General features: G+C 48.5%; 1 protein-coding gene across 1 annotated transcript in view; it reads right to left on the bottom strand.

The window, feature by feature from the left end:
* SECISBP2 (SECIS binding protein 2) overlaps positions 1 to 26,928 on the bottom strand; it is a 1,396,020-nt gene that overhangs the window by 550,406 nt on the left and 818,686 nt on the right. Inside the window, exon 7 of the mRNA XM_069625655.1 lies at positions 4,612 to 4,781. Coding sequence (XP_069481756.1) covers positions 4,612 to 4,781 — 170 coding nt within the window. The remainder of the gene's footprint in view (positions 1 to 4,611; positions 4,782 to 26,928) is intronic.

Here is a 26,928-nt window from a genome sequence, read left to right on the forward strand (position 1 = left end):
CCCACCAACCAAGCCGTTACAACCAACCTACCAATGAAAATCACCTGGGTACCTGGCTTCACGCGGCCTTCCATTTCTTCATGGTTAAGCAAGATATTCTCATGGCTAGCCGAACAAGCAGAGAGCTGTCGTTCCATGGGGTGTCCCTCCAAATCTTCCAGGATCTTGCCACAGCCACGGTACAAAGGATGAGAATGTTCTGACCATTTACCACCCTACTTCAAGATCAGATACCGCTGGCTGTTCCCCGCCACTTCACAGTTTGTCCTAAATGGTACAACCCGCACTATCAGCTCCTTGGAGGAAGCAGAGGATATTCTACTGAACACCTCCCCACAGAAAGACAGAGGCTCCCCCTTCAGCCCCTTTACATTACCAAAGAGAGACGCTCCCTTGCCTAAGCGAAACACCTGGGCAAAAGTAGTCAGAGATCAGAAATCCAAAATACCCTCACAACAAACCTGAATGGCCTCTGGCTGCCCATTAGCGGATATTCACGGGCACATAAGTGCCCACCAACCAAGCCGGCACAACCAACCTACCAATGAAAATAATATAGGTACCTGGCTTCACACGGCCTTCGCCCACTCGTGGGTAAAATCCCAAGCAGCTTCCAACAGGGTGTTATGCCCAATCCTATTATTGTTCCATTGTTACAGTTTACCAATTGGAGTTATAAGTTAAGAACCCGGTTGCTAAAGGGAATTGCTGCAGGGACGGCAAGAGATGACAGATGAGATCCACCCGAACCCACCCCCGCTTCACGCCTCACAGCGGCACTGCCTTCTTCGGAAATCCCCCTGCCCCACCAAAAACGAAAATTCATAACGCTTAATGTTAAGGGACTAAATGCTCCGGGCCAAACGCAAATCCAAGCTTCAACTTCTGCAAAACCTCAAGGGCTCTGTGGTATTTTTGCAAGAGACCCATTTTCTTCCAGCCGACTTTATTTGCCTCCGAAATATACTTCCCCACTCAATACCTGGCTTCCAGTGGATCAAAAAAGGGCGGCATGGCGATTCTTCTGGTGAAAGGGGTGGTGTTCAGAAAACCGGAGACGCTGTACAGTGCAGAGGGCAGATTTATTGGGATCAAAGGTAGGTTGTTGTTTGGCCAGCTATGCACATTGGTCTCGGTTTAAGCCCACAATGAAGGACAAGAAGCCTTTCTTCTGGAACTGGATTCTAAGCTTCTCCCCTTTCTTGAGGGTCAGGTGGTCATCAAATCCTACTCACAGACCCACAACAAAAGACTCGCTCTGGGTCTCACTTATTTAGTGCTTTGGGCATGGTTGACACACGGAGAATATTGCACCCGGGAAAGACAGGCTTCACCTTCTCGCATGCACATCCATCTTCCTCCCGCATTGACTTACTAATGGCATCCCCCCAGCTCCTGTCTTATGTAGATGAAGTGTCTGTAGAACTAAGGCTAGTATCTTATCACGCGCCAGTTCTCCTGGTAGCCCGATTTCATGACCTGAAACCTCCCCTGAGGCCTCAATGGAGCCTTTATGACCCGATCCTGAATGACATGGCGCTTAGGGATGCAATAGCCGAGGCCATTCGAACCTACTTCCAGGAGAACCCCACCAAACTTACCTCACCAGCAATCACATGTGACGCCATGAAAGCTGTGATTAGCTGAGAACTCATTGCCCATGCTGCAGCATACCTGAGGCGCCCATTATGCAGCACATCCAACTTGAGTGTAATTTTACAGTGCAATCCTGGTATATATTGGCACAGCTAGCATGGCAATGTGTTTTACAATGGCAATACTGGCATGTATTTATTTATAGTTGATTTATATGACTCCTACTGAGAACCGGCTTGCTTCAAGGTGCCCATTATTGGATACATCAACACGAATGTGTTTATACAGTGGCAATAGTGGTTTCTATATTGGCATAATCAGCATGACAATGTATTCTTACAGTGGCAATAATGGCATTATTGGGCACAGCCCAGATGAATGCTCTTACATTGGCAATACTGGCATGTACTGTCAGAGATCGCAATAACAGACCTAAGATGTTTTCTGTTATAAAGTTACTTCCATAAGGGCTTCAAGATTCCATGGTTAGTAAGTTTATACACATCCTCTTAAGGCACATTGCAGATCAGTTACATTGGAGCTGGACCCACTGTTGCCCACCACCCAGGTTACAGCTTTCCAAATGACACTGCTGGAAATATGGGGTGGTCATCATTCTACTTCACATGATATTCGAAGATCCACTAATTACATTGCCCATTCATCCAGATAAGACATAAATACAACACACCTCCCTTCTTTCTACATAAATAAAGAAAGATGCAATACACCTCCTCTCCTTCCACACAAACACACCATATAATTCATACACCTTGGCATTACACACACACACACAATTCATACACCTTGGCATTACCTTGTCGCAGACACACAGTGCCTTTTTCACTACATCCAATGCTCCGTATGCACACACACCGCCAAATGGCATAAAACCAATTTAGCAATACATACATACCTTTCTGAGTCACACCTTCGTTGCCCGCTATTATATCCACATATCCACAACCTCTGGGTCATATATGAGCTGCCCACCATTACATCCATAACTCCTGGGCCACACCTGTGTTGCCCACTATTTATATCCAAACAGCCATAACCTCTGGGTCATATACGAGTGGCCCACCTTTGATATCACCACATCCATATCTTCCAAGTCACACTTCTGTTGCCCATTATTTATCCATAAATCCACCAATTACATAATACACCAACCAGCACCTAAATAGACACTGATATCATGCAAAACTTCTGGGTCACACATATGTTGCCCAATGTTGTCATCCATTCAACCACCAGTTCAATACATCCAAACATTTAGAATCCACACATCATAACATTAGTAATGCATCCACATTTCACACATAACCTCATCAATGGCGTGCTAATATTCCTAGCAAACCTATCCATGCTTTGTTCACATACAAAAATGGATCCGCTCATATAACCATGCTCCTTCAACCACATGTTAACAACATTTAGTACAATGGAAGAACCCATTTGTCTATAGGAGTTTTAAATTAACTCTCTTCCAAAACACATCCAGGTCTACAGGTCCATAATTGCAGGCAACTCTAAAACGTATAAGTCCTGAAATCTTAAGATTTGTTAGTATGCACAATAGCAATGCATCCATCTCCTTAGCCATCCATGACAACTGGCACAACGCTGTCAATGCCCCTCATATTTTTGTGGTGCACAATAAATAACACATTGCCTCTATAACGATCATATAGTAATAACATTAGAGACCTCTAATATTGTGACCATCATCCTACACGCGACCATTGTCCCTCCACATAACATTAAAGATAATTCCGTTACACAGTCCTCAAAAGCGCTCATCAGACTGTACCACTTCTCCAAGAAGTCCTAACCTAAGGAAAACAAATTAGCGCAAGAGCAGAGTTACATGGAATTATATGAAGATCACACTAACACCAGAGATTACATTGTGGGATCCTTGACCTCACCATGCTATACACTTGTCCTCAGGCACAGGACAAATTGGTTATCAATAAAACAGCATACAGACATTCTCCAGTCCGATCTTCAAGAGTGCGCAGTTGCGCTCCCACATCATCATGCCAACCTTAACTCCTATGTGAACGGAGCCCGCGTTCAATTAATTCTCTACACTCCAGCGTCAGGAAATAAACCCCAACACTATTTTAAATCACACGTGGGCGAGGCCTGCAAGCTCCCAACTGATTGCGCCGCACACTGGCACGCCTTCACACTGCTCGCCAATAGGCCAATCTGCAAATGTACTCTTTGTTACTCGCCAATACTTCACACAGATTTATAATAGGCAAGTAGGGTGGCACTCCATACACAGGCACGTTTACATGTAGATGATTTAATACACACCTTCTTAAGTCGCATATTAATAAGTTAATATCGAGCAGTACCAACTGGTACTCACCAGACAGGCTTCATCCTTTCAACCTACTCTGCTGGAGCTCAGGGGTGGCCATCATTCTTCGACATATGACATTCCAAGCTCCACTAATGACTTCTCCATTCATCCAGATAAGACCTAGACATATCTTATAGTGGGACAATACTGGACTATGTTGTAGGCAAAAACATCACGAAAATGAAATGCATTGCACTAAAGTATCACTGCCATCAACCAGATGTTTTCATATGTAAACCTATAGAGGTATTGAACTAACCTTATGTAAAAGTGTGCTACAACATGCATCATTTTAGCACATTATTTTAAACATTTTCTTGGGGTGAGAAATGATCTGCTCCTCAGAACAGCCATCAACTTGCTCTGCTGCTTCAGCTCTTCACTGGGAATCACTGTACAGGTGTTGGTAGCTATAACAATGTGTGCTCAAACCGGAAAAAGGCATTCTAAAAGCCCATCATTAAGACGTGGAAATACTAGAATGGAAAGCAACATTTATTTCTTTTCATTTGATATTCAAAGGTCTTATGAAACAAAAGCCTTTTGTTCAATGTCGGTCAGCTCAATTTCAGGCTTTAGAAGTGTGTAATGTACTGTCCTTGGCTTCATTTGTTCAAAGAAATAATTAGTTACATTACCTTTTTTAAAGATGAGGGTTTCTTTGCCTTTGGAACTTCTCGCTGTTTGCCCTTTTTGACAAGTGGAGCGCTTGAGTCCAATGGGTTATGAGGTGACTTTCCCTGCTTAAGCTGATTATTTTTCACCATTGGAACAGGGTCTTTGGAATGCACTGGGATCGCACTGCCGACTGAAAGAAAATCAGCAGATATCCCAAATTATCACACAACAAGAGTTACAACAGTAAATCAATGTCCTTCCATCAGAAGGAAAACCTGTACATTAACTATTTTCAGGCTACTTTACAAAATTCCATTCTAAGTGACAATGCTGAGTTCCTTGTCAAATTCATAAAGTGAAAACACAAACAGTTCAAGCATCTGAAGGGTGTATTTTATTTTAAGGCCATTTATTCAAAGAAATAAAAAATGCCACTATTACACGAAATGAGCAGCTTTTTGCACCAAAAGTCTTCATGAGCAGACCCCTTCACCAGGGTCAGACTGGGACAAGAAATTGGCGGTCACCAAAAAAAGTGGCCATATTAACAAATCAGATTCTTTTTTTTTTTTACAAAGGCTGTTTGAGTGATAACTGGTAGCAAATTGATTTGTGAACTTTGTAGAAAAAGGGCCATTGTCAAGAACTCAACTCCAGTAACATTGGTTAAAACTACAGCCTCAAAGTGCCCGAAGTCATTAAAGTGGCCTAAATTAGCCCAGAGAACTGTTCCATGCTCGAAAATTTGGTTTACCCTTTGGATGTTGCCCTATTGCCTTAAGGCCTCTAGATATCCTGCTGTTCACAGATTAACACCATTTCAATGGTCCTTGGAATTTAAGAGGACTGCCCTGCCCTTTAGCAAAGTCAACAACACGCGTGCTGCTCCATAAAGCATGTACTCACATCACTCATGGCACATAACTAATCAAATGTTTATTATGGATTATAAGAAAGTTTAACAAAAAACAAACAGTGAACGTCATAAACACACAACATGCAAATCATTTAAAATATAAGGCATGCCCTAACATTGCTGCACTATAACAACATTCCTGGAGAAAAAAAAACGTACTGCTACTCTGTGGTATAACATACATCCAACAAACTCCTACAATGCAAAAACGTGGAACAATTAATCATATACTAAATAACTGATTATCTTCTTACTCACATAGTTGCCATTTTTCTCAACACAGCAATCTCTCTGCTTCCACAGCCTGAGATATTGGTAAACTACAACAAAGCCTACTTGTGAGGGACACACTTGGCATGAGAGGCCTATATCCCTACCCTTTAAAAAAAAAAAGAGAATGGATGTCATATTGCAGGTGCAACCATGAATGCCTTCATATGCTTGGTATTGTCACTATAAACAAGTTATAGCTAATTTTCAGTGCCAGATTGAGTGACTTAATATAGTTACCAGACCATGTGTTCTCAACTCTGTTTTCATGAACAAAGAGTAAAATGAACATTTCTGCAATTAACAAATCACCTTTCAAGGGAAGGGGGTGGGGTGCGCAGCCGGCAGATGTAGACCGAAATCGTATGGCAACAGCTACATCCCACGGAAATCCTGCATTAGTTGATCGAATACTAAGACAGACCAATGAATATAAACCAATAGGAATGAGTGGAGGAAACAATGAAGAACCTGTGGTTACAATTCACACCCTCCTAAACCGAATATTCCCAGAGGAAAACATCTGCAGTGAGGAGCGTGTATGTTCCCCATCCTAATCATGGCTGCTGCTCAGACCCGGGCACACTGGTGATAAAGTGGCGAGGGGGCATTCCATCCACAAGCAAGCACGGAATAAATACATACAGGTGGCAATACCGGTAGACAGAAGCTTGATACTAGAGAGTGAAGAACACAAGACTTGCCCTCAAGATGGCTGCTGCGCTCGGCCCGTTCTGAGCCCATGGGCACGAAAGAGAAGGAAGGCGGGGAGTTACGCAGGTGGATAAAACGTGAAACTGCAAGTGTGGGCCGGGGAAAACACAGTCCCCAAATCCAATATCCTGCATGCCCTGAAGTTTCAATCGAAGGCAGAGTTCCAACAAAAGAATGCCCACCGGAAGAGTTAATGGCCCTGGTGTCCAGGTATTTGATGACTAACTAGCACTGTAAAAAACGAATCCCCAGGAGAGAGTAGCAGCCTATGATGAGGTAAAAGCGAAGCAGACATGGCAAACACAAAATGGCGACATTCAGCGTCCCAACAACCCATGATGGACAAATAATTATAAGTTACTCACCATATTGACTAATGTACTCCTAGTCCATAGTCCCCTTTCCTCCATACTGCATGGGCGTCCCTTGCTAGGGACAGGTGACAGAACCTTTTTCACAAGAAAAAACCTTCTTCCCCTTTAAATTTAGAGGCGCGTGGGGCACGGCCCTGGGAGCATGCGCTCCCCTGACTCCAACCACCGGCACCACTCCTCGGTCCCCATTGATGCATCTACAATATTAACATTGCCTAATGACACCTGTTTTATTAGGGGGAGGATGGTGGGCCGTAAGGAGGAAAGGGGACTATGGACTAGGAGTATGTTAGTAACTACAGTGAGTAACTTATAATTACTCCTACGTCCCGTCCCCTTTCCTCCATACTGCATGGGCGATTACAACTGAATGTAGCCCCAGGGTGGCGAGTTCACTCTCCTTAAGAAAACAAGTTTCTTAGTACTGCCTGTCCAAAAGCCGCGTCTGATCTAGAGCTGGCGCCCAAACAGTAGGGCTTGCAGAAGGCGGAAGGAGTGGCCCACGTGGCCGCCCGGCTGATGACCTGCCACGGGACGTGTCTCTGGAATGCGACCGCCGTGGCCTTGGCTCTGACAGCATGGGCATGCATGTTCGCTGTAAGTGGTTTGTGCTTCCCCTCATATACCTCCTTGATGGCTGAAACCATCCAACTTGCTATAGAGATCTTGGAAGCCTGATAACCCGGCCTTGACCCCCCCCCCGAATGTGAGTCTCTGACTTGCGGAAGCTCTTGGTCCTGTCCAGATAGAATTTAAGAGCACGCCTGACATCAAGACAGTGCTAGACCCTCTGAGCATCGAGTTTAGGATCCGCAAAGAAAGTAGGTAACACTATCTCCTCATTTAAATGGAAAGAGGAGACCACTTTAGGTAAGAACGCAGGATGCGTTCTCAGGACCACCTTATCCCTGTGAAAAGTAGTGTACGGTTCTGAAGCCACCAGTGCCTAGATTTCGATAACCCTACATGGAGACGTAAGACAGACCAAGAGATCTGTTTTAATGGGGACAAGCCTGATGTCCGCGGATACCATTGGTTCAAAAGGTTTGTGCGCCAGGGCGCCCAACACTATGTTGAGGTCCCACACCGGGTGTGGTTTCTTGATAGGCAGGTAGAGCCTAGTGAGGCCTGCCAGATGTCGCTTGACCACCAGGTTGGAGGAGAAAACCTCCTCCTCCGAGTTCCGGTAGGCTCCTATGGCTACCAGATAGGTACGGTATGCGTCTATTTGCACCCGAGTGTTCGAGGTGTGCAGAGAAGGATAGCACACCGTCCAACATGCAAGTAAGTGGGTCAATCTCCTTAGATTCTGCCCAGTGACAAAACCTAGCCCATTTGCTTTTGTACTGGCTCCTAGTAGCATCACTCCTAGCGCCCTGAATGATGTCTAGGTTGCCCTGTGACAGACGCAGATGTTTTAGTGTGACATCTTGCCACTGATAAGCGGCAGAAAAGCTTTCAGAGCGAGCCAGAGAGCTTTCAGCTCTAGCCAATTGATATAGGCCTCTGCTCCTGCAGGGACCAGACTCCAGGAACGCTGTGGTTGTCCAGTGTAGCCCCCCAACCTTCCAAGGAGGAATCAGGGGTGATGGTCACTTGCAGTGCTGCATGCTGGAAGGGCCTGCCTGTCCGCAGGTTGCTGTCTGTGGACCACCAGATAAGGTCCAGGTGGAGAAAGGGAGGAATGCCGACAAGCTCCGCTTGGGAGCCCAGCTCCTGATTCCATAAGGCTGCAAAGTGCAGCTGCAATCTTCTCATTTTGAGCCTCATGTGAGGCACTGCCAGTAGGAACGCCGCCATGATACCCAAGAGATGCTGGTACCACCAGGCTGAGGTTACCTCTCTGCTGAGAAAATTACCTGTGGCCCACTTAATTGTTTTGAGCTTGTCCTCCGAGGAGAAAACACTATCGGAGCTTGTGTCACAGATGAGGCCCAGAAAAGTCAGGCTCTGCGTAGGCTGCAACTGTGACTTCTTGAGATTGATGGAAAATCCCAGTTTGTGGAGTGTGTTCATAAGGGCAGAGGAAGTGCCTCCTGGGATCTCGCCCTGACGAGCCAGTCATCCAGGTATGGGTAGACATAGTGACTTTGGTCCCTGAGAAGGGCTGCCACTGTATTCTGGTAAAGACCCTGGGGGCTGAGTGGAGTCCGAACGGTAGAACCTTCTATTGGAAATGGAAGCCCATGATCCTGAACCGTAGAAAGGTCTGATGAGGCTGCCAAATTGGGACGTGTAGATAAGCGTCCTTCAGATCCAGGGAGCACATCCAGTCTCCCCTGCACAGTGTCTCCACAATCAGCGCTGGCGTAACCATCTTGAATTTTTGAAGAGGGAGGGAGAGGTTCAGGGTGGAAAGGTCCAACATAACTCTCAGGCCAGCCTGGTTCTTCTTTTGTATGGCGAAAATCATGCAGTAGAAGCCCAAGCCCCACTGGGGGGACTGGGACTTTTTCCACTGCCTGCCTCTCTACGAGTGAACGAATTTCTGCCAGCAGAGTTGCTGTCCCAATCTGTGGGAGTGGAGGGGAGGAGAGAGAAGGGGGAGGAATCAGTAGATGGTAACCCGTGGACACTACGGATAGGATCCAGGGGTCCACAAACCTCTGACGCCAAGAGTGTGCGTGAAGGGCATGCCACCCCCCCACTGGAGACACGTGGATCCAAAGGGCAGCGTCATGCCTTCTTTCCCTCTGAGGTTGGGGCAGAGGAGGGGGACTGAAAGAAGTCCTTGCTCCCCCCTTCTGCTGCTTGCACCGGTGCTGACTCGGAGAGCTGTCATGCTGTCTCGACCTCCGTTCCTGGAAGCCCCAGAACCCGCCAAAGGCCCGCACCTTGTCAGAGCGTTGATGCGGCTGGGTGTAGGCCTTTGTGAGGATAAATACTTTGTAGTTTGGGAACTGTTTTTCTTCTTATCTATCTCCTCATTGGTGTTGGAATGAAAGAGGTTGCCACCCTCGAATGGAAGGTCCAATATGCGTTCCTGGACGTCTGGGTTGAACTTGGTAGCCCGTAGCCAGACAGTCCTTATGTACGTGGCAATGCAGATGGCACGTCCTCAGGTGTCAATGTGCGCCACAGTGGATTCCATAATGTCCTGGGCCACCATTTTAGCTTCTGCCAGCCCCGCCTTCAACGTGCCTGGCTCTGCACCAGAAGGTCTGGAAGGAAGTCAGCTATTTCCCGCTAAAGCCTCCGATTAACGGCTGCCAGCATGGCATCTGTGTTGGATTGCCGCAGGTGCAGTGAGGCATTGGAATAGATCTTCCTTCCATAAGACTCCAAGATCATCTTCTCCTTGCCCAGAAGCTCCGAAGACGAGGTGGACAGCGGCGATCACCGAAGAGTGTGCCTGAGGGTGTGCCGACAGCAATAGTGAATCCCCCTCGAATTGCCTATACTTGGCGTCGAGGCGCCGATTGACAGGCTGGGCCGAATAGGGTTTCAGCCACCCTTTTTGGCCAAGGCGACAACGTCCTTCTGCATCGGGATCCCGATCCTAGCCGTGGGGCGTAGCATGAAGACCTCACCAGGACCCCCACCTCCGGTTGTTCCACCTTGGGTTGTGGAAGCCCCAAGTATTCGGCCAAACCGGAGAGCTGTTCGTGAAAAGCCTTGGCTGAGGATGGTGTGTCTGGGTCCTCCTCCTCATCGGTGTCCACTAGGGTGTCCGGCTGGTCCGGCACAGGTGGAATAGTGCTGGGCGCTGAGGTGAGGACCCGGGCTGGTGGCTGCTGTGGAGGCTGGTGCGGAACCACCTAAACTGTGGGAGGCAGGGAGCCAGAATCAAAGGACCCGGCGTGGGCAGCATGGGGCCAGAGGCGCTGGAGCCATAGGAGGAATGACTATAGGTGAGGGAACGGAGAGAGCATGTCCCTGATCACATCCCGGAGGATGTCCCCCATCTGAGAAGATCTCATGAGTGTGAGGAACTTTTCAAAAAAAAATTTCCTTACATGCTGGAGGGGTGGAAGGTGGTATTGACGGAGGGGTGGTAGGTGGTATTGACGGAGTAGCGGTCGGCTGCTGGGGCCTGTGCGTACTCTGCCTTGCTGGTTGCGGGGTAAATCTGCCCTGCGACGCTGAAGGGTGTTAGGCAGAAACCTGTGCAGTTCCCTCTGGGACCACTGCAAAAGATTTAAGACTACAGGTGTTTGGCAGTAAACCCACTTGGTAGCAGTCTGTACCACACAGATTCACTTGGTAGCTGTGGATGAGCAGTCAGACTTCCCTCAAAAAGAGTTAGGCAGTATACAGAGTATTCACAATAGGTCAAGAGGACACAATAGAACAAGTAAACACTGACCAGGGCTTGGTGTAAAAGAGATATAATTATTTATTTAAAACCACATCTAGAAAAACACACAGGCACTAATAGTAAGCAATCCAAAAACACGGTCACTAAAAGATATACACTCCCTTAAAAGAATATTAGACAAGTCTTAAGTAAAGCCCCACTTATTTTCAGACAGCAGTGAGCGCTTAACGTAGATGGCACTCTAATAGTTCGTTTTTTAAAAGGGAGGGAAAAGCAAAGAATAAATTGAAACAGATCCCAACACTTTTTCACGAACACACAAGAGAGGAAGGCAAAGTAACACCGTGAATTCAGAGTCAGTAGGCCAGATCCGCTTTAAGAGGATCAAAACGAAATGTGTCCAAGGTCACACGGTTGCAGTGCACAAAAGTCTTGTAACGGTTCAAAAAGGAGTTGCACCAAAGAAAGGGACCAGTTAGAGGGTCAAGGCGGCCAGCCCAGTCCAGAAAGTTAAGGGGTTATTATAACCTTGTAGCAATCTTTAGAAAGGGAGGCCTGGCGGACACAGTACCTTAAAGTGGTGAGAACACTGCAGCGGGGGGCAGTTGTTCCTGGCAGCGGATGCAAGTCGGTGCTTCGTCCGGGGGAAGAGAGGATCTCGTCGTGGAGGAAGACAGGAGTCCGTTGCACTGCCAGGGAAGAAACCAGCCGCTGAGTTTCTCAGGTACAAGGAGCGGTCCGTTGATTCGCGGTTCAGTGGTGAGTGGCTATCCAGCCGCCAGGGTGCTTGGCACGGGCAGTTCGACCACAAACCGGTCTGGGGTGCGAAGAAAGAAGGTAAACTGGTTGTGCCCACCAGTCAGGGGAAGAAGCCTCTCCAGCCGGGAGATCTTCTCTGTCGTCGGGAAGTGGTGAGTCGGTTCCGCAGGGCTCCACCGGTGGTGTCGTCGTGGTAGGTCGGCTCAGCTTCTCCCTCGTCAGATTCTCGGGTCCTGTGGCGACTTCTGAAGTTCCAGTCCCCAAAGCCCTGCTTTTATGCAGCATACCCCCATTCACTCAGCCTTGCTGTCAATCAACATGCTAAGTGGTGAGCCGGCCGGCTCACCACTTGGGCCAATCACACAAGAGTGCGACTTGAGTTACCAAGGTAACTCAGTCCAGGATGCCTAAACCCCCTCCCACACCCCCTGTGGTACCCAGACAGAGTGGCACCACTTTTGGAGGCTTCTGTGGAGAAACCCGCCAAAAAGTGGAACAAAGGGCTCGACTTGGGTTGGAGTCACAGAAGAGAACACAAAAGCCATTTTAGAATCGAGTCCTGGCAAAAAATACCAACCGGCGAATTAATATTAATTAAATAAACCAGCGGTATGTTCGAGGCTATGAGAATTAAATAATTAAAGTTGGTAGCCTCGAACAATGGGAAAATCCCATAGGGAAATATTTGCGGTCGAATATAAAAAGTAGTTTCCACTGCCAGCAGCCAAAACTCGATCAGGGGGGACGGAGACGTGCCCCCTCGACTAACAGACCCCGGGGCAATCGAATTGCCCCAACCAGTACGTCCACAATATGATGGTTTGTACTGGTTTCTGTTAATAATTTGGGACTAGTAAAGCCAATGGTGACTTTACATCCCCTGGGAGACCGTAGTCAGTCCCAGGGTATGGAGTCTTTGGTGGGGTGTCACTATGACACACCTGTGTTACTACACGGAGGGTGCTGTGTAACACACATAGTAAAAACACATGAGACCCTATGAAGTAAAGGACCCCATAGCCCATAAAACACATTCACAGTCAAAGGAACACCATAAATCATGTCCAAGAGTGGGAGAAAAAGAGTCGCACTCTTGGCAGGAGAAAAAATCAAACTCCAGAAATCCAGCAAAGCTGCTGGGGGACTCACTAGGTTAGGAAATTCAGCCTAAAGAGAGGATTCTCCCTAACAAAGGGTACGCTGTAGGCTATGTATCTGGTAAAGACCAGTCCCACCTTGAAACTCGTTCACCCATCTGCTCCACACCAGGGCGCAGTATCGGACGAGCAGCCATTTTGTTGGGCTGCAGGTCACGTGCCGGCGTCGTGGTGCTTGCCTCATTGGGTCCGGCCTCCTCCAGGACCCATGTCGTCGGAGCTTGAGGCCTATCCTGCACCTCAGGATGAGGCCTGATAGGCGTATTGCCCTCGGCTGTGTCACCGGTAGTGCTGCGTGCAGGCGCTTCTTCAGACATCTGTCCGGTACTAGGGCGTAGCCCCTCTGGTGGACAGCCAGTAACAGAACCTTGCAATCCCTCAGCACTGTCCCCGGAAGGATCTAACAACCCCTGACGGACAGTAGCTGAAGAAGCCTCGGTACCTGTGATGGTGTGAGAACCTGACTGGTCCCTCCCGCTCAGACGTTTCCTTGGAAAGGAATCACCCTTACAGAGTGCGCTAGAAAGAAACAGCCCTACCTTGGGCCTTGACATGTGTCTGACGAAGTCCAAGTCCTCTGGAGGTGACTTCTCGAAGAGCTCCCTCCACCAAGCTAGCCTGTTCTTCAGAGTGTGTGGTGTAAGCGCGTCACACATGGTACAACGCTCCCAGCTGTGATCGGGCCAAGACAGCAGAGGCAAACAGTGTGGGGGTCGAACGTAGGGAAGACCCCATTGCAGGCTGAACACCTGCTGAAGCCCACTGACGTCGACATGCGCTGGGGAGGAGCGTGGCGCCAGAGGACCGAGTACCTGATTAAGACCAAAAAACAGAACACAAAAGACAGAAGACAATATCTGGAGAAGAGCGTGTGGAATTACAAGGCAGAAGCCAAACCCAGGAGCGCTGGAGAAAGCAGTCCGTTCCCATCGATGCAGAAAAGGGGACTGTAGAGTGGTGCCGGTGGGCGGAGTCAGGGGAGCGCATGCTCCCAGGGCCATGCCCCATGAGCCTCTAAATTTAAAAGGAAAGAAGGCAGCATGGAGGAAAGGGAACGGGACGTAGGAGTACATTGGCGCACCAAACACAGGCTCTGGGTGATGCTGCGGAGCACACTGGAAAAGAATAGCCAGATGAACTTGGAGGACAGGAACACAGAAGTCTTTTTTTTTTTTTTTAACTTGTTTATTTTTCAGGCAGCGCACAGGAAAACATTACATTACAATCTTTCAACATTTAGTACATTTCAAGTCATCTTGATAATCTCCTAAGTTTCCGTCCCACCCCACCCGCTCTGACTGCCCCTCAGGTCTCGTTCCTCCGCTGATTGAGCCAGGTCCCTGCCCTCAGCCCTTTGGGCATTTACCACCAAGCGAGGTTTGTATGTTAGGGCTGGGAAGCGCTGGTCATAGTCGATCACTGGTGACCAAATGTTTGTGAAGCGGTGGAGGTGGCCTCTATTTGCCGCCATTATTTTTTCATCAATGAAGATGTCCCAAAGCTTCAGCCACCATAGGATCATTAGGGGGCCCTCCAGGGATTTCCATGTTCGGGCAACCGTGATTTTCGCAGCTAGGAGCAGTTGCGTTATGAGAGTCGCCCACCTGCCAGATCTCGGGTATATGCCTGGGATAGGGATCCCCAGTAGGATTCAACAGTAACGTAATCAGAGTAATGTCTGCAATGGTGGCTATACACTGGGACCAGTAGTTCGCCACCACTGGGCATGACCGCCACATATGCAGGTAGGTGCCCTCCATGCCGCAGCGGCGCCAGCATAGCGGGTTCAAGGACTGGTTGAAGCGATGTAGTCGCAGGGGTGGGTAATACCATCTGAGCAGTGGTTTATGTGCACTTTCTCGGTTGGTCACGCAGAAGGAGGACGATTGCGTACGTGCCCAGATGTCGGACCACGACTGGTCTGGAATCGGATGTCCTAGTTCCGTTTCCCACTGCGCCATATAAGTTGCTTTGGCTGCAAGCAGATTCGTCTGCAATAGTTTGTATTGCGTGGAAATTCGCCCTCGGCTCGGTGGATCAGCAGCCGTTAGTTCGAGGGCATCCAGATCTCGTGTGGCTGCTGTGCGGGTCTGGGATTGCGAACACCAGTGTCTGATTTGGATATAAGAGAATCGATCGGCCTCAGTCAGGCTAAAAGAGCTCTTACATTGGGCGAACGTCAGAGGCTGGGAGCTTTCGAATAGCTGACTTAGGGAGCTGAGGCCTATGATGATCCAGTTTTTAAAGTTCGAGGGTGTGGTCCCTCGGGAGACGGCTGGGTTGTAGAACACTGGGGCGGCAGGGCTTAAGTCTCTTAGAATGCCTCTAGCTTTGCGTGCCCAATCCCATGCCTTTAGTGTTTGTTTGGTCGACGATAGGAGAGATGGCCATGTTCGTCGCAATGAGGCTGGCAGGTGCAGCAGGAAACGGAGGGGAAGGGGTAATCGGGATTGTTCTACTTCCATCCATTTGGGCCGCCTTGACGCGATGGTCCAGGCTCAAGTATGAGCTATCTGCGCCGCTATCTGCTACCTTTGTAGATCAGGGACCCCTAGGCCTCCCTGGGTTGGGGTGCACATCATGGTGCTCCGTGGGATGCATGACTTTTTCCCCCTCCAGATGAAGCGAAAGATCTTCCTCTGTAGCCGTTGCAGCGGGGGGTGGGGAATGATGGTGGGGAGGGCGGAGCAGGCGTAGAGGAACCGCGGTAGGAGATTCATCTTACAGTTCGCGATGCGACCTAACAGTGAAATCTCCTGTGAGAGCCAGCGATCCAAATCATTCTCCAGGGTCTTAAACAGGGTCGGAAAGTTTATCCGGTAGGTGTCTACTGGGCGGGCGGGGATCTGGACTCCCAGGTAGGGGATATATTTATCGCTTAAGGAATCGGGCAATGGGTTCCGAAGGACTCCTTGTCCGCCCGGTCCAGGCTTATTCCCAAGGCTGCTGATTTTGTAAAGTTTATGGAGAATCCCGAGACCCTGCCAAACCTGTGGATTTCCGCCAGGCGGCCCTCAACGACTTGGAGGTGTCTGTTATGGTCAACATCACATCGTCCGCATATAGCGCAATTTTATGTTGGGTAGGGCCTACTTGGAGGCCTTTAATTCTGGGGTTACAACGGATCCGCTGGGCCAGAGGTTCCATCACTAGAGCGAAGAGCAGAGGGGAAAGAGGACATCCCTGCCTCGTGCCGCATGTTAGGGGGATCGAGCTGGATAATAGGCCATTCACTCGGAGGAGAGTATTCAGCGCTTGGTAATTCGCTAGGATGAGCTTCGAGAAGAGTGGTCCAAGACGGAAAGATTCCAGGGCGAGACGGAGGAACGACCAATCTACTTTATCAAACGCCTTGGTTGCGTCCAAGGCTAGTAGGGTCAGCTTTCGCGAGTCTCGCTTGGCGATTTTGATCAGATTAAGGACCCTACGGGTGTTATCCGTGGTAGCTCTATTCATCACAAAGCCTGCCAGATCTGGGTCGATGATGTCCGGGAGAATCTTCGTCAGGCGGTTCGCCAGGACCTTCGAGTAAATGTTTGCATCTAGGTTTAATAGCGAAATAGGTCTATATGCTGTGATGTCTCTAGGGTCTTTTCCTTGCTTGAGAGCTAGCACCGTAATTGTTTGTTGCATTGACGCCGTGATAGAGCCCGAGGTCGCGAAGGAATTAAAGAGGGTCGTCATGGGGGCCAACAGCTGGTGCCGGAAAAGTTTGAAGAATCAAGACGAGAACCCATCTGGGCCCGGGGCCCTTGATTTCAGGCTTGTAATAGCCTCGTTATCCTCATCGCTGGTGATCGGGGCCTCCAGCTCTTCTCCTCTTGCGGTGGTGATGTGAGGTATGGGAGCCTCCTGCAGGTAGGCCTGTTGTTCCTCCTTGGATCTCGGGGTAGCTGACATTGTCTCTGCGAGGTGGGCTTCTGCAACCCGCAATTTATCCCCGTCAGCGAACTGCAATATGTTCTGGGGGTCCCGCAGGCCTATAATCGTGTTCCTTCTCTTGACTCTCGCTAGCTTGTCCAAAAGGAATTTGTTAGCTTTGTTACCTCTGGCATAGTAGCTTTGCTTTGTTTTGGCTAGAAGCTGAGCGGTATCCTCTGCATAGTGGGCCTCCAACTTCTTCCAGGCCGTCTGCAAGACTCGATAAGTTCGTGGGGACCAATTTTTAGCTTTACATGCTGTCTCTGCCTCTTGCACCTTGTCCTCCAGGTCACGACGGAACTGTTGCCTTCGTTTATGGTAGGCTGCATCGCGGGAGATCAAGACCCCTCTCATCACTGTCTTCGTTGCAGCCCACGTGTTCGCTGGAGAGGTATCTTCGTTCCTGTTTACTTCAAAGAACTCCTTAATAGCTTTGGCCACCACGTCTCTAGTTGCCATATCGCCTAAAATAGGGTCATAGAGGGACCATCTGTGTCGCGGGGCCGGGTCAGGATCGTGGGCTCTGAGCGTTAGGATTATTGGGCTATGGTCTGTGAGGATTCTCGGTCGATGGAAACCTCGTCTGTGAATGCTAAAACCTGAGGGGAGGCCAGGAGGAGGTCGATGCGTGAGTATGTTCTGAGTACGTAAGAATAAAATGAGTAGTCCCGTTCCTCGGGATGGAGGACTCTCCAAGTGTCAACTACCTCCAAAGTTCTGAATAGCTTGAGAATCGCTGCTGCCAGGCCAAAGTCTCTAAGAGCCGGGGGGTGTGACCTGTCTGTCAATGGGTCAGGGACTCCGATGAAATCTCCCCCGATGATAGTTTGGCCTTGCGCAAATGGCGGGAGGGTATTTTCTAGGCTTGAATAGAATTCCTCCTGCCCCTCGTTAGGAGCGTACACCGAGATCATCGTGTAGAGTTGGCCGAAGATTTGGCATTTGATCGCCACAAAGCGGCCATCTGGGCAGAGCATCGAGTCTAGGATTTGTGGTCTGAGGCCCCTGGCAAACAGAATCGCCGTGCCACCCTTCTTTGTTCCATTCGATACAAGGAATTGCAGCGGGAATTGCCGGTCGCGTAGCTGCGTGAAGTCGGTCGGGAGCAGATGGGTCTCTTGGAGGAAGATAACGGAGGCCTCGTCATTCTGTAGGCGCCTCAGGATCACTTTCCTCTTCTGTGGGGGGCGTTGAGGCCCCTGACATTCATTGTCAGGAATTTCAGTTTCTGGTGCGGCGGTGGGGCTTCCTGGGCCTTTCCTGGTGGCGGGAGCTGGTCTGAGCGGGGGGGACGGCAGTTCTCAGTCATCATCTAGAGACTTAAACTCAGCATGGGATTCCTGTGGCTGCGTTTTATATATCCTCCAACGGGAGGGCAAACTTTTAGTCGGGTGGGGGGCCGGAATTCCCAACACGGTCCCATCCACGGCCAACGGGGCCATAACTGTACTCCCAGCCAACAGGGCCAGGATCAAACTGCGTAATTGGGTTTGTCTCCAAGGATGGATCGGTGACATACTCCTTGGAGTGGGGCATGGGCCGCTCGGGGCCCGCGGCATCTCTGACGTTTTCTTGGGTTTATCGAATCGGAAATTTCATGATCGCTGTGTGTGGTAGGGTTACTTTACTTTCCGGCGTCTCTGAGCTTTGGACCAGGGTTGCTGTTGCTGTTCTGGGGTGATTGCTCCGCCTCTCCCGAGGGACGTAGGGGACTATGGGCCGTTGAGGACTCCAGAGAGTTAGCCTGCAAAATGGACTCCGCGTCCTCCAGATGACTTATCTTACGCTGAACGCCTTGGAACGTGAATTGAAGCGTGGACGGAAACAACCATCGATAGCGTATTTGCTGGGACTGCAGGAACCCAGTTAAGGGCTTCAGGGCTCTTCTTTTCTGCAGGGTCATCAGCGAGAGGTCTTGGAAAATCTGAAGTTGAGTGCTCATGAACGAGAGCTCATCCTTAGTACGGCTTATTGCCGAGATGGCCTCTTTGGTGGTGTAGAAATGGACTCTGGTGATTACAACCGGAAGACCGTCAGAGTCCACTCCACGTCTTGGGCGCAATCTATGAGTGCGGTCTAGGATGAGCTGCGATTTGTCCATGTGTGGGAGGAGGGCTTGGAAGAAGTTGCCTATGTACTCTGGTAATTCTTTGTCTGGGACCGATGACGGGACCCTTCGGATACGCAGGTTATTTCTTCGAGCCCTGTTTTCCAGATCCTCCTGTTTAAACTCGAGTACCTCATTCCTGTTCTGTAACACCTGGAGGTCGCGTCTCAGCTCTATTAATGTGGCATTGTGGCTCTGGGTTAGGTCCTCCACCTCTCCCAGTCTCTGCTCCGCTTCTGTGAGTCGGTGGTCTGTTTGATCCATCCGCGTAGACAGTTCAGTCATGCAAGACCGGAACTCGGCTTTGATGTCCTGCATGAAGGCCTGGATGTCATCTCTAGTGACTAGCTTTCCCTGTTCTTCGGGGGCATTCTGTGGGGCTAGTTTCGGGGAAGGGGCTGACCTCTTTGTCTTGTCTGCTGCCAGTCGCATGGCGGAGATGTCCGAGGATTTGGTTGCTTTAGGCGGTTTCGACATCCTGCGTGGATTATGGGTCCGAGCCTCCTGGGGCGGCGGTCTTGGGGGTGGTTCTGGTCAGCTATTCCGCAGGGGATACCCAAAGTGGTAGAGGCTCCGAGGCCGTCAGTCGGCAGTAGACTGGGGTCCTAAGGGCGAACCCGGGGCGCCGATCACTGACAGGAGGAACTCCACTGTCGTTGGGATGGAGGTCCAGGACACTCGAGGGGCAGCGAGGACTGATGGGCAGGGGCGCCCCAGGAAGCCACTGGGTGGCAGGGCGCTGCGAGGATAGTGATCTCAGGGGCTTCTGATGTTAGGATCCCAGTGGCGCAGGAATCAGCAGTTCAGCGCCTCGGGGCGGCGGAGCCAGGCAGGGAGCCAGGAGATTCTTGTTGGATCCAGGGGGTGGAGGGGAGTCCAGGGGGGGGTGCCGTCGCTGGTGCAGGGTCCCCAGGCTGTGCACAAGTCAAGGGTCAGTGGGCCGGGGCGCCCCTTGGAAGATGTGAAGTGAGACCCAGCAATGCAGAGCCCGGAGGAAAAGTGGCCGCGGCGGCTTCAAGCGGCCACGGAAAGCCAGCACCCCCCAGAGCCCCACCGCCGTGCTCTCACCTTCTCCAGGGCCGGAGGACCCCAGCCGCCACTCTCAAAAATCCCAGGGGCGAGGCGGGCCATGGCGGGCCGCCATAGCCTCCTCGCCCGCCTCCAGCGTAGTACAGCTTCCGGGCTCGGGAGTTCCAGTTCGACCAGAGCCACGGGCACAGAGCCCGTTCCTCCCTCGCTGGAGACACCCCCGAGGATTGGCGTGGGGGGGGCACCGGGGCGGGACGGAGGCCGCACACCGCCCGCTGCACTTGGTCTTCCACGAGTCGGTGGGCCGGACTCCCACGCAGCGCCGCCGCAGCCGCAGCCGCTGCCTCTGGCTGCTTCAGGGCTCCACTTCGGCGTCCGAGACAGGGCAGGGATGGATTCCCGCTCGCTCCTCGTCACGGCGAGGGGCTCGTCACGTCTGCCATCTTGGATGTGCTGGCCGCGTCTCGGCGCGAAAGCGGGGCACTGCCGATTCAGGGGCTAGAAGGGGGAAACGGGGCCCCACCGGCTCACATCAGGTGCTCTGAGACTTCAGGAAGCCATTGATCCGGGCGACAGCACGATCCGGTCCGAAACCATCGAATGGTAGCTGGTGGCCACAGGCTCCGGGGGGAGGCCATCAAGGAAGCAGCCGCATTGCTGGCGCTCCTGGATCACAGAAGTCTTAACGGCAGTACAGAGTTTTCATGTGGGCCGGGTGTAACTGTAAGCCAAGATAGGCCACATAGGGAAAAGGGGGAACCTCTTACGGGTCAATATGCACAAGAATGAGGAAAAATAGAAGCTGGCTAATTGAAAGACTACTATACAGGGTATAGTACTAGTGCTGAAAAAGCTAATCTCAGACCCATTACAAACTAAAGATCTGGAATTGAGAGCGGAAGATGCTAGAGGTCATTCCAGGTGGAACACCATACCAATAGAGGGCTACAGGAGTCATTTGGATCGAATAACCTTTCAAATTGGGTTGCGCAGTAACATGCCCACAGAGTACTGGCACAGAAACCGCCAACAGGGGACAGGCCCAGACCCATGTGGTCAGAATATTCAATATCAGAGATTGAGATGCCATTTTGCAGGGCTCAAAGTGGAAGGTTCCAGTACATAGAAACAAACAAAAATTCAATAATGGGCTGCCCGGATTACATCAAAAGGGTGCAACAACTATACCAGAGAGTCACAGAGGTGAAGCGAACCTTAAGAGACCATAACATAGGCCATATGTTAAAGTACCCAACCAAAGTCAAAATTATTCGAGGAGATTCACAGTGTTTTTGCAACTCACCACAGGAGGCATGGGACTAATTAGAGTCAGAAGGGTATGCAACCATGAACATAAATGCAAACGTGACAGGAAGAAGGGCCCAGCAACCAACAAGGGGTGTGGAGTTGAATGCATTCTGAAACAGGAAGGAAGGAAGAACGTCATAAAGGAACCGAAAAAATCATAATGGTTGAAGACAGAACTCGACAAATGGCAGAGATCGAATGGAAATGTTGCAGTGGACAGAGTTATTCAGAAGTGCAGGGGGACTGTCCCTTCTGCACAGCTTCCATCATCAATGGAGGGAACCACAAGGTTAACACATGGGGACTGAGCAGATGGAATCGGGATGTACATCGCTCTATAAAGGTCAAACATGACGACGATGGAGAGACTGGTGAAGAGTGGAACTGCAGAACCTCCTTGTGTTCTTTCTCCATTTGTTTCTTTTTTTAACAGGTTGTATAACCTAATTTCCCTGGGTGTTGAGTAGAGTCACACCCTTGTAGAGGATGGTCACTGGCGACCTGTCCTAACAGACAAGCCCACTGGTCCCCACATGTGTGAATTGGGGGTAATTTTAACTGGATGAGTGACAATCACGTAAGCCGTCAATATGGTTCCACTTACAAGTTCAGTTAAAGTTGGAGGGAGCGCAAGGGTTTAAGAGAGGGAGGGAATTGGGAGGCAAGTGGGAAGGAAGATAAGGGAACTGAGTAACAAGAACAATCCAATATGTCACTGATCCAATGGGTTGCACGTCCAAAAAAGGTTTGGGAGGAAGCGGAAACACAGATTTTCAGTCCTTCAACTATGCGGAGTGTTACACTAATAAAATGGATGTCGGAGGAATGGGTAATGCTGGTAAAATGGGGAATATATGAGCTTATATTAAGATATGGGGCATTCAAATATCCAAGCGATGTATCTAATGACAACAGAATGTAGCAGAATTAAAGTTGGGGCGCAGAGGTGCATGTAATGTAATGCAAAGTGGTCTTATATAGTGCCCTTCTGCCAGTAATGTTGGCCTCACTGCGCATCGATGTGTAAGAAAGGATGTTAGTCCGATATCGGAAAGGCAGTTGCAGAAATTGGTGTCGATGTGTGCAGGTCAGAAGTACCCGTTAACTGTGTGCCGATATGAAAATCTCTATGTTTGTAGTTGGTAGGGACCAGGCAGCCTATCCGTACGGGAAGCCCAAACATTGTGATGTAACGGTAGTTGATAGAAGATGGCTAAGGTCTGACTCTGTTAAGTGCACTAGACCTGGCCGGTCCTCTGACCTCGGACTGTGGGAAGTGTAAGGATGCAGGATTAAGTAGTGAGAAGTTAGTTGCACAATGAGAAGGAGTGGAGGGGGAGAGGACTTAGTGTGTTGCTTCCTGGTTCTGGTTTTCACTTGGATTCAGGTGTGGACCAATATTACGCAGAAGGGTATCCATCAATCAAATTGGTTTCCCACAGATGGTACTGAGAAGAGATTTGCAATTTCTCCTCTTAAAGTAGCCCATGTTTCTGGTGCACAGTCTTCAGTCAGCGTTTAGATCTGCCACCTGAAAAGAAATTCAAGACAATAGCAACCAAGTCTTGACCTGTTTCCTGAAAGTCAGCCAGAAGTTGGGGACTAGTAATAGTGCAGCAGAGCTAGACTTAAGTGTCCTGGAGGAAGTGTAGGGTTGAAACTTTATTTGGGCCCTGTCCCTGCCATTAATCTCCCTTCGTTTCCATCATTCGAGTATCACTACTAGGTTTTCTTGACCTGTCTCCCTTGCTTTTCTAGCCATCTTTCGTCCTCCTGGTCCTGTTCTTCCCATTTAGGATGATCTTAATGCATTCTTATCTCTACTATTACCTTCTGATCTCCCTCTATTTCTCTTAGGTGACTTCAAATTGCATCCATCTTCATTACATTCTAGTGTTCCTCTATTATCTATCCTTGACTCTTATCGCCTCTTGCAAATTTCTACCCCTCTTACTCACATTGCTGCTCCTCAATGGATCTCATCTTTTCCACATTGCCTGTTGCTTCCTGTTTTCTCTTTAACACTCTACTTTTCTAATCACTTTCTGCTCTTCTTGTATTGTATTCCCCCTTCTTCCATTATTCCTGCACTTCTGGCTTTTCTTCCCTCAGTTGATACCCATGCTTCTCTTCCCATTTAAGTGGCTTCATCACGCTTCTCTTCACACCTTACAGAAACTCTCAATCTTCTTCATCCTTCTTCCTTCTCCCCTTCTCACAAAACACTTCAGCCCTGGATGACCCCTCCATTCCACTCAGCCTGCCAAACGATGTCAGGGTGAGAGTTGCTGGCACAAATCAAGGTCTAGTACTGATCTTTCAACTTCTTTTCAACTTATGATTCTTTGCTTCTCTCTGCTAAACAGCAATACTTCGATACTCTTTAATTGTTTCATCTCATCCACGCCATCCATTTCAGAATCTTAATCATAATCTTTCTCCTTCTCCTGACCTGCTTCACTCTTCTCTTTCTGCCACTGCTGATTCTTCTTCTTCAATAATCACAATTCTCTGTTTATCCTTTACTTCTTCTGTTATGCAGCTGGTCCAGATTCATACTTTTCTTTTTCATCTTTAATGCCCACTTTTCTTCCTATTTCTGACACTAATATGTTGTCTTTCTTTGCTAATGCTCACGCTACAGCTGCATCCTATGACCTCCTTCCGTTGCATCTAATACTCTCCATTTATCTTGGTCTTCTCCCCGATCTTGCTGGTCTTTTTAGCTCTTCTTGTACGTTTCATTACTTCCCATCTTAAAAAAGCCAGCACTCTACCCTCCAACTTTTGGCCCATTTCGCTTCTCCCTTTTCTCTCTAAATTACTAGAACACATTGTTTATTCTCCCGTCCCTACCTTCATGAATGCTTATTCACTTCTTCCTCCATTTCAATTTGGTTTTTGCTCAAGTCACTCTACTGAAACTGCTTTACTGGCTGTCTCTGATTCTCTTCTTTCTGCTTGCTATTCTAAATGATAATTTCTTCTTGTTCTTCTTAACTTGTCGACCGTACTATTCTTCTTTCTTCTCTTCATCACCTTGGCTTACGTGACTCTGTTCTGGACTGGTCCTATTCTTATCTTTCTAATTGCACTTTCTCAGTCTCCTGGGCTAGGCGCTCATCTATCTATACCCTTTCATATGGCATTCCCCCAAGCCTCTATCTTAGGCCATTTCAATGTGCCCTCTATACCACTCCCCTGGCATCTAATATTTCTTCTTTTGGTTTTTTCTAACATTTATATGCGGATGACTTCCAGATTCTCTGTTCCTTTTCTTCCTTCTAAAATTCTATTCATTCCCCCCTTTCGGCCTGGCTGCTTTCTATTCAATCCTGGATGTCTAATCACTGCTTGCAACTCAATCCCTACAAGACTCAGATTCTTTTCTTTCCTACCTCCTCAACCGCACCCCCCCGTCTTCACCCTCATTTTCCCTTTCTGCTCATAATCTGGGTGTCATCTTCAGTTCTGACATCTCATTTTCTTCTCACATTTCACCTATGTACATCTCTCGTCGCCATTAACTCTTAAATATTAGCAAGGCTCGTCTGTTTATTTGTTTTACTTATGAGGCTTCTAAAGTATTTCTTGCTTAGTTTTTTTCTCATCTTTTCAAATTTTCTAGCTTTCTCCTTGGCTTTCATGCTTATGCGCATACTCTTCTTAGCTTTATCACTCTTCGGTTTGGATTTGATGTGGTCTATCCCCATCGTGATTCCATTTTGATTGCTTTGCATTCTCTTCATTGGCTAACCTTTGATTCTCGCTTGCTCTTTAACTTTCTTTGTATTGCCTTCAAATGTCTCAATGGCTTAGCACTGACTTATTTCTTTTTACTCTCCTCCTCTTTGCTCCAAGTCACTTTTTTCTTTTATCTGTTCCTAGTTCACCTTGTGCTTGCTCTGGCTTTCAGCCTTTCTCTCTACTTGCCCCGAAGTACTAGAATCTCCTCCCTCTATCGCTACGTTCTAGATCTACTCAGTCCTTTTTTAAATCCTGTTTCAAGGCCCATCTTCTTTCTATTACATTGCTCATGTTACATTTTACTTAAATTGTACTATATTGCTTCCTTGCAAAGTGCTTAGACGTTAAGGGCTATAAAAATCAAATACAAATACAAATACTTCTGAAAGGAGAAGGGCCATCTCCATGGTATGAACGATGGGCGATGCACAAGGTTTTGAAATGAACCCTTTTTTTTATCAGTAGCCAGTGGAGAATACGTAATGCTGGCATGATATGTTCAAATCACGTAATTCTGAGACGGGTATACAGTCTTTTCATCTACAAATGTTTCATCAAGGTCATGTTCATCGAAAAATATGAATTGAAAGATTTTTCCATCGCAAAAGTCTTTCAAAGATTTTTTTTCTTTTGAAAATAGATGCATGGATGTTTGGGAGAGAGAAAGTCTTACATTTTGAAAACACTGCACACGTTAGAGGGAGCTGTCCAGTGCTAAAATACATTGTTACTGTATGGAATCAATTTCAGCTCTGGACAGCTCCCTCTGACTTGTGTAGTATTAGCAAGTAATTTCAGGACTGGGGACTTGTTTCATTGGGGGTTGGGAGGGACCCCCGCATTAAAAAATAAAATAAAAGTCTCAAGTGGGCTCGCTGACACTACACAAGTTAGAGGGAGCTGTCCAGTACTGGAATAGATTGTTACTTTTTGCAAATCGACTTCAGTAATTGGACAGCTCCCTGCCACATCTTGCTTCATCGAACAAGCTATTCATTTCGATACATCAGTTTCGATGAAAGTTCATTTTTAATTATACTAATACTATTTCGAAGGAAAAGATTTCAATGCAAAAGTTTTGCTGGAACATTTTTTTCGACAGATAGAATTTGATGAAGACATGTAACCTCTGAGAAGTAGTCTTGCTGCTGCATTTCAAACTCTTTGAAGTTTCCTCATTAGACAATCTGGGAGTCCGAGAGATAATCTGGCATAGTCTCATTTGGATGGTAGCAGATAAATTATGCCCAGAGCCCTTTGGGTGAAAGTTAAGGTAACAGGCAGCATAGCATGTGCAGCTGGGAGAAACAGCTTCTGCAAATGGCTTTGATATGCATCTCAAGAGTGAAGATGTTGTCCATTGTGGTTCCAAGATTCCGTACAGTGCCTGATGGCATTGGGAAGGGCCCATCTCGTCAATCTAAGGGATTGAGGTGGAGTTAGAACCTGTAGGATATCAGAGCATCAGCTCTGCTTTGCTTTGCTAGGGTTGAGTTTTAGTTTGCTTGCAGACATACAAGCGTCCACCTATGCAAGAAAGTTATTAATGTCTGGAGCTTTAGGTGACGGTTGGTTCACACATTTCTAGAATGTTTGTGTGCCATCCTTATAGTTGTAGCTGGGGGCAACAGATCCATTGATGATATCTAGTAGGGGTGTCATGTAGATGTTGAAAAGTAGAGGCAACCGTGTGGATCTTTGGGGAACTCCCCAGATAAGTGGGCAAGACTCTGAATTTTAGGGGCCCAAGAAAGTGGTTTCTGTTCTACCCGTAAGG

Source organism: Ambystoma mexicanum, chromosome 6p (assembly GCF_040938575.1).
Source record: "Ambystoma mexicanum isolate Mex_15411 chromosome 6p, UKY_AmexF1_1, whole genome shotgun sequence".
NCBI classification, from domain to species: domain Eukaryota; kingdom Metazoa; phylum Chordata; class Amphibia; order Caudata; family Ambystomatidae; genus Ambystoma; species Ambystoma mexicanum.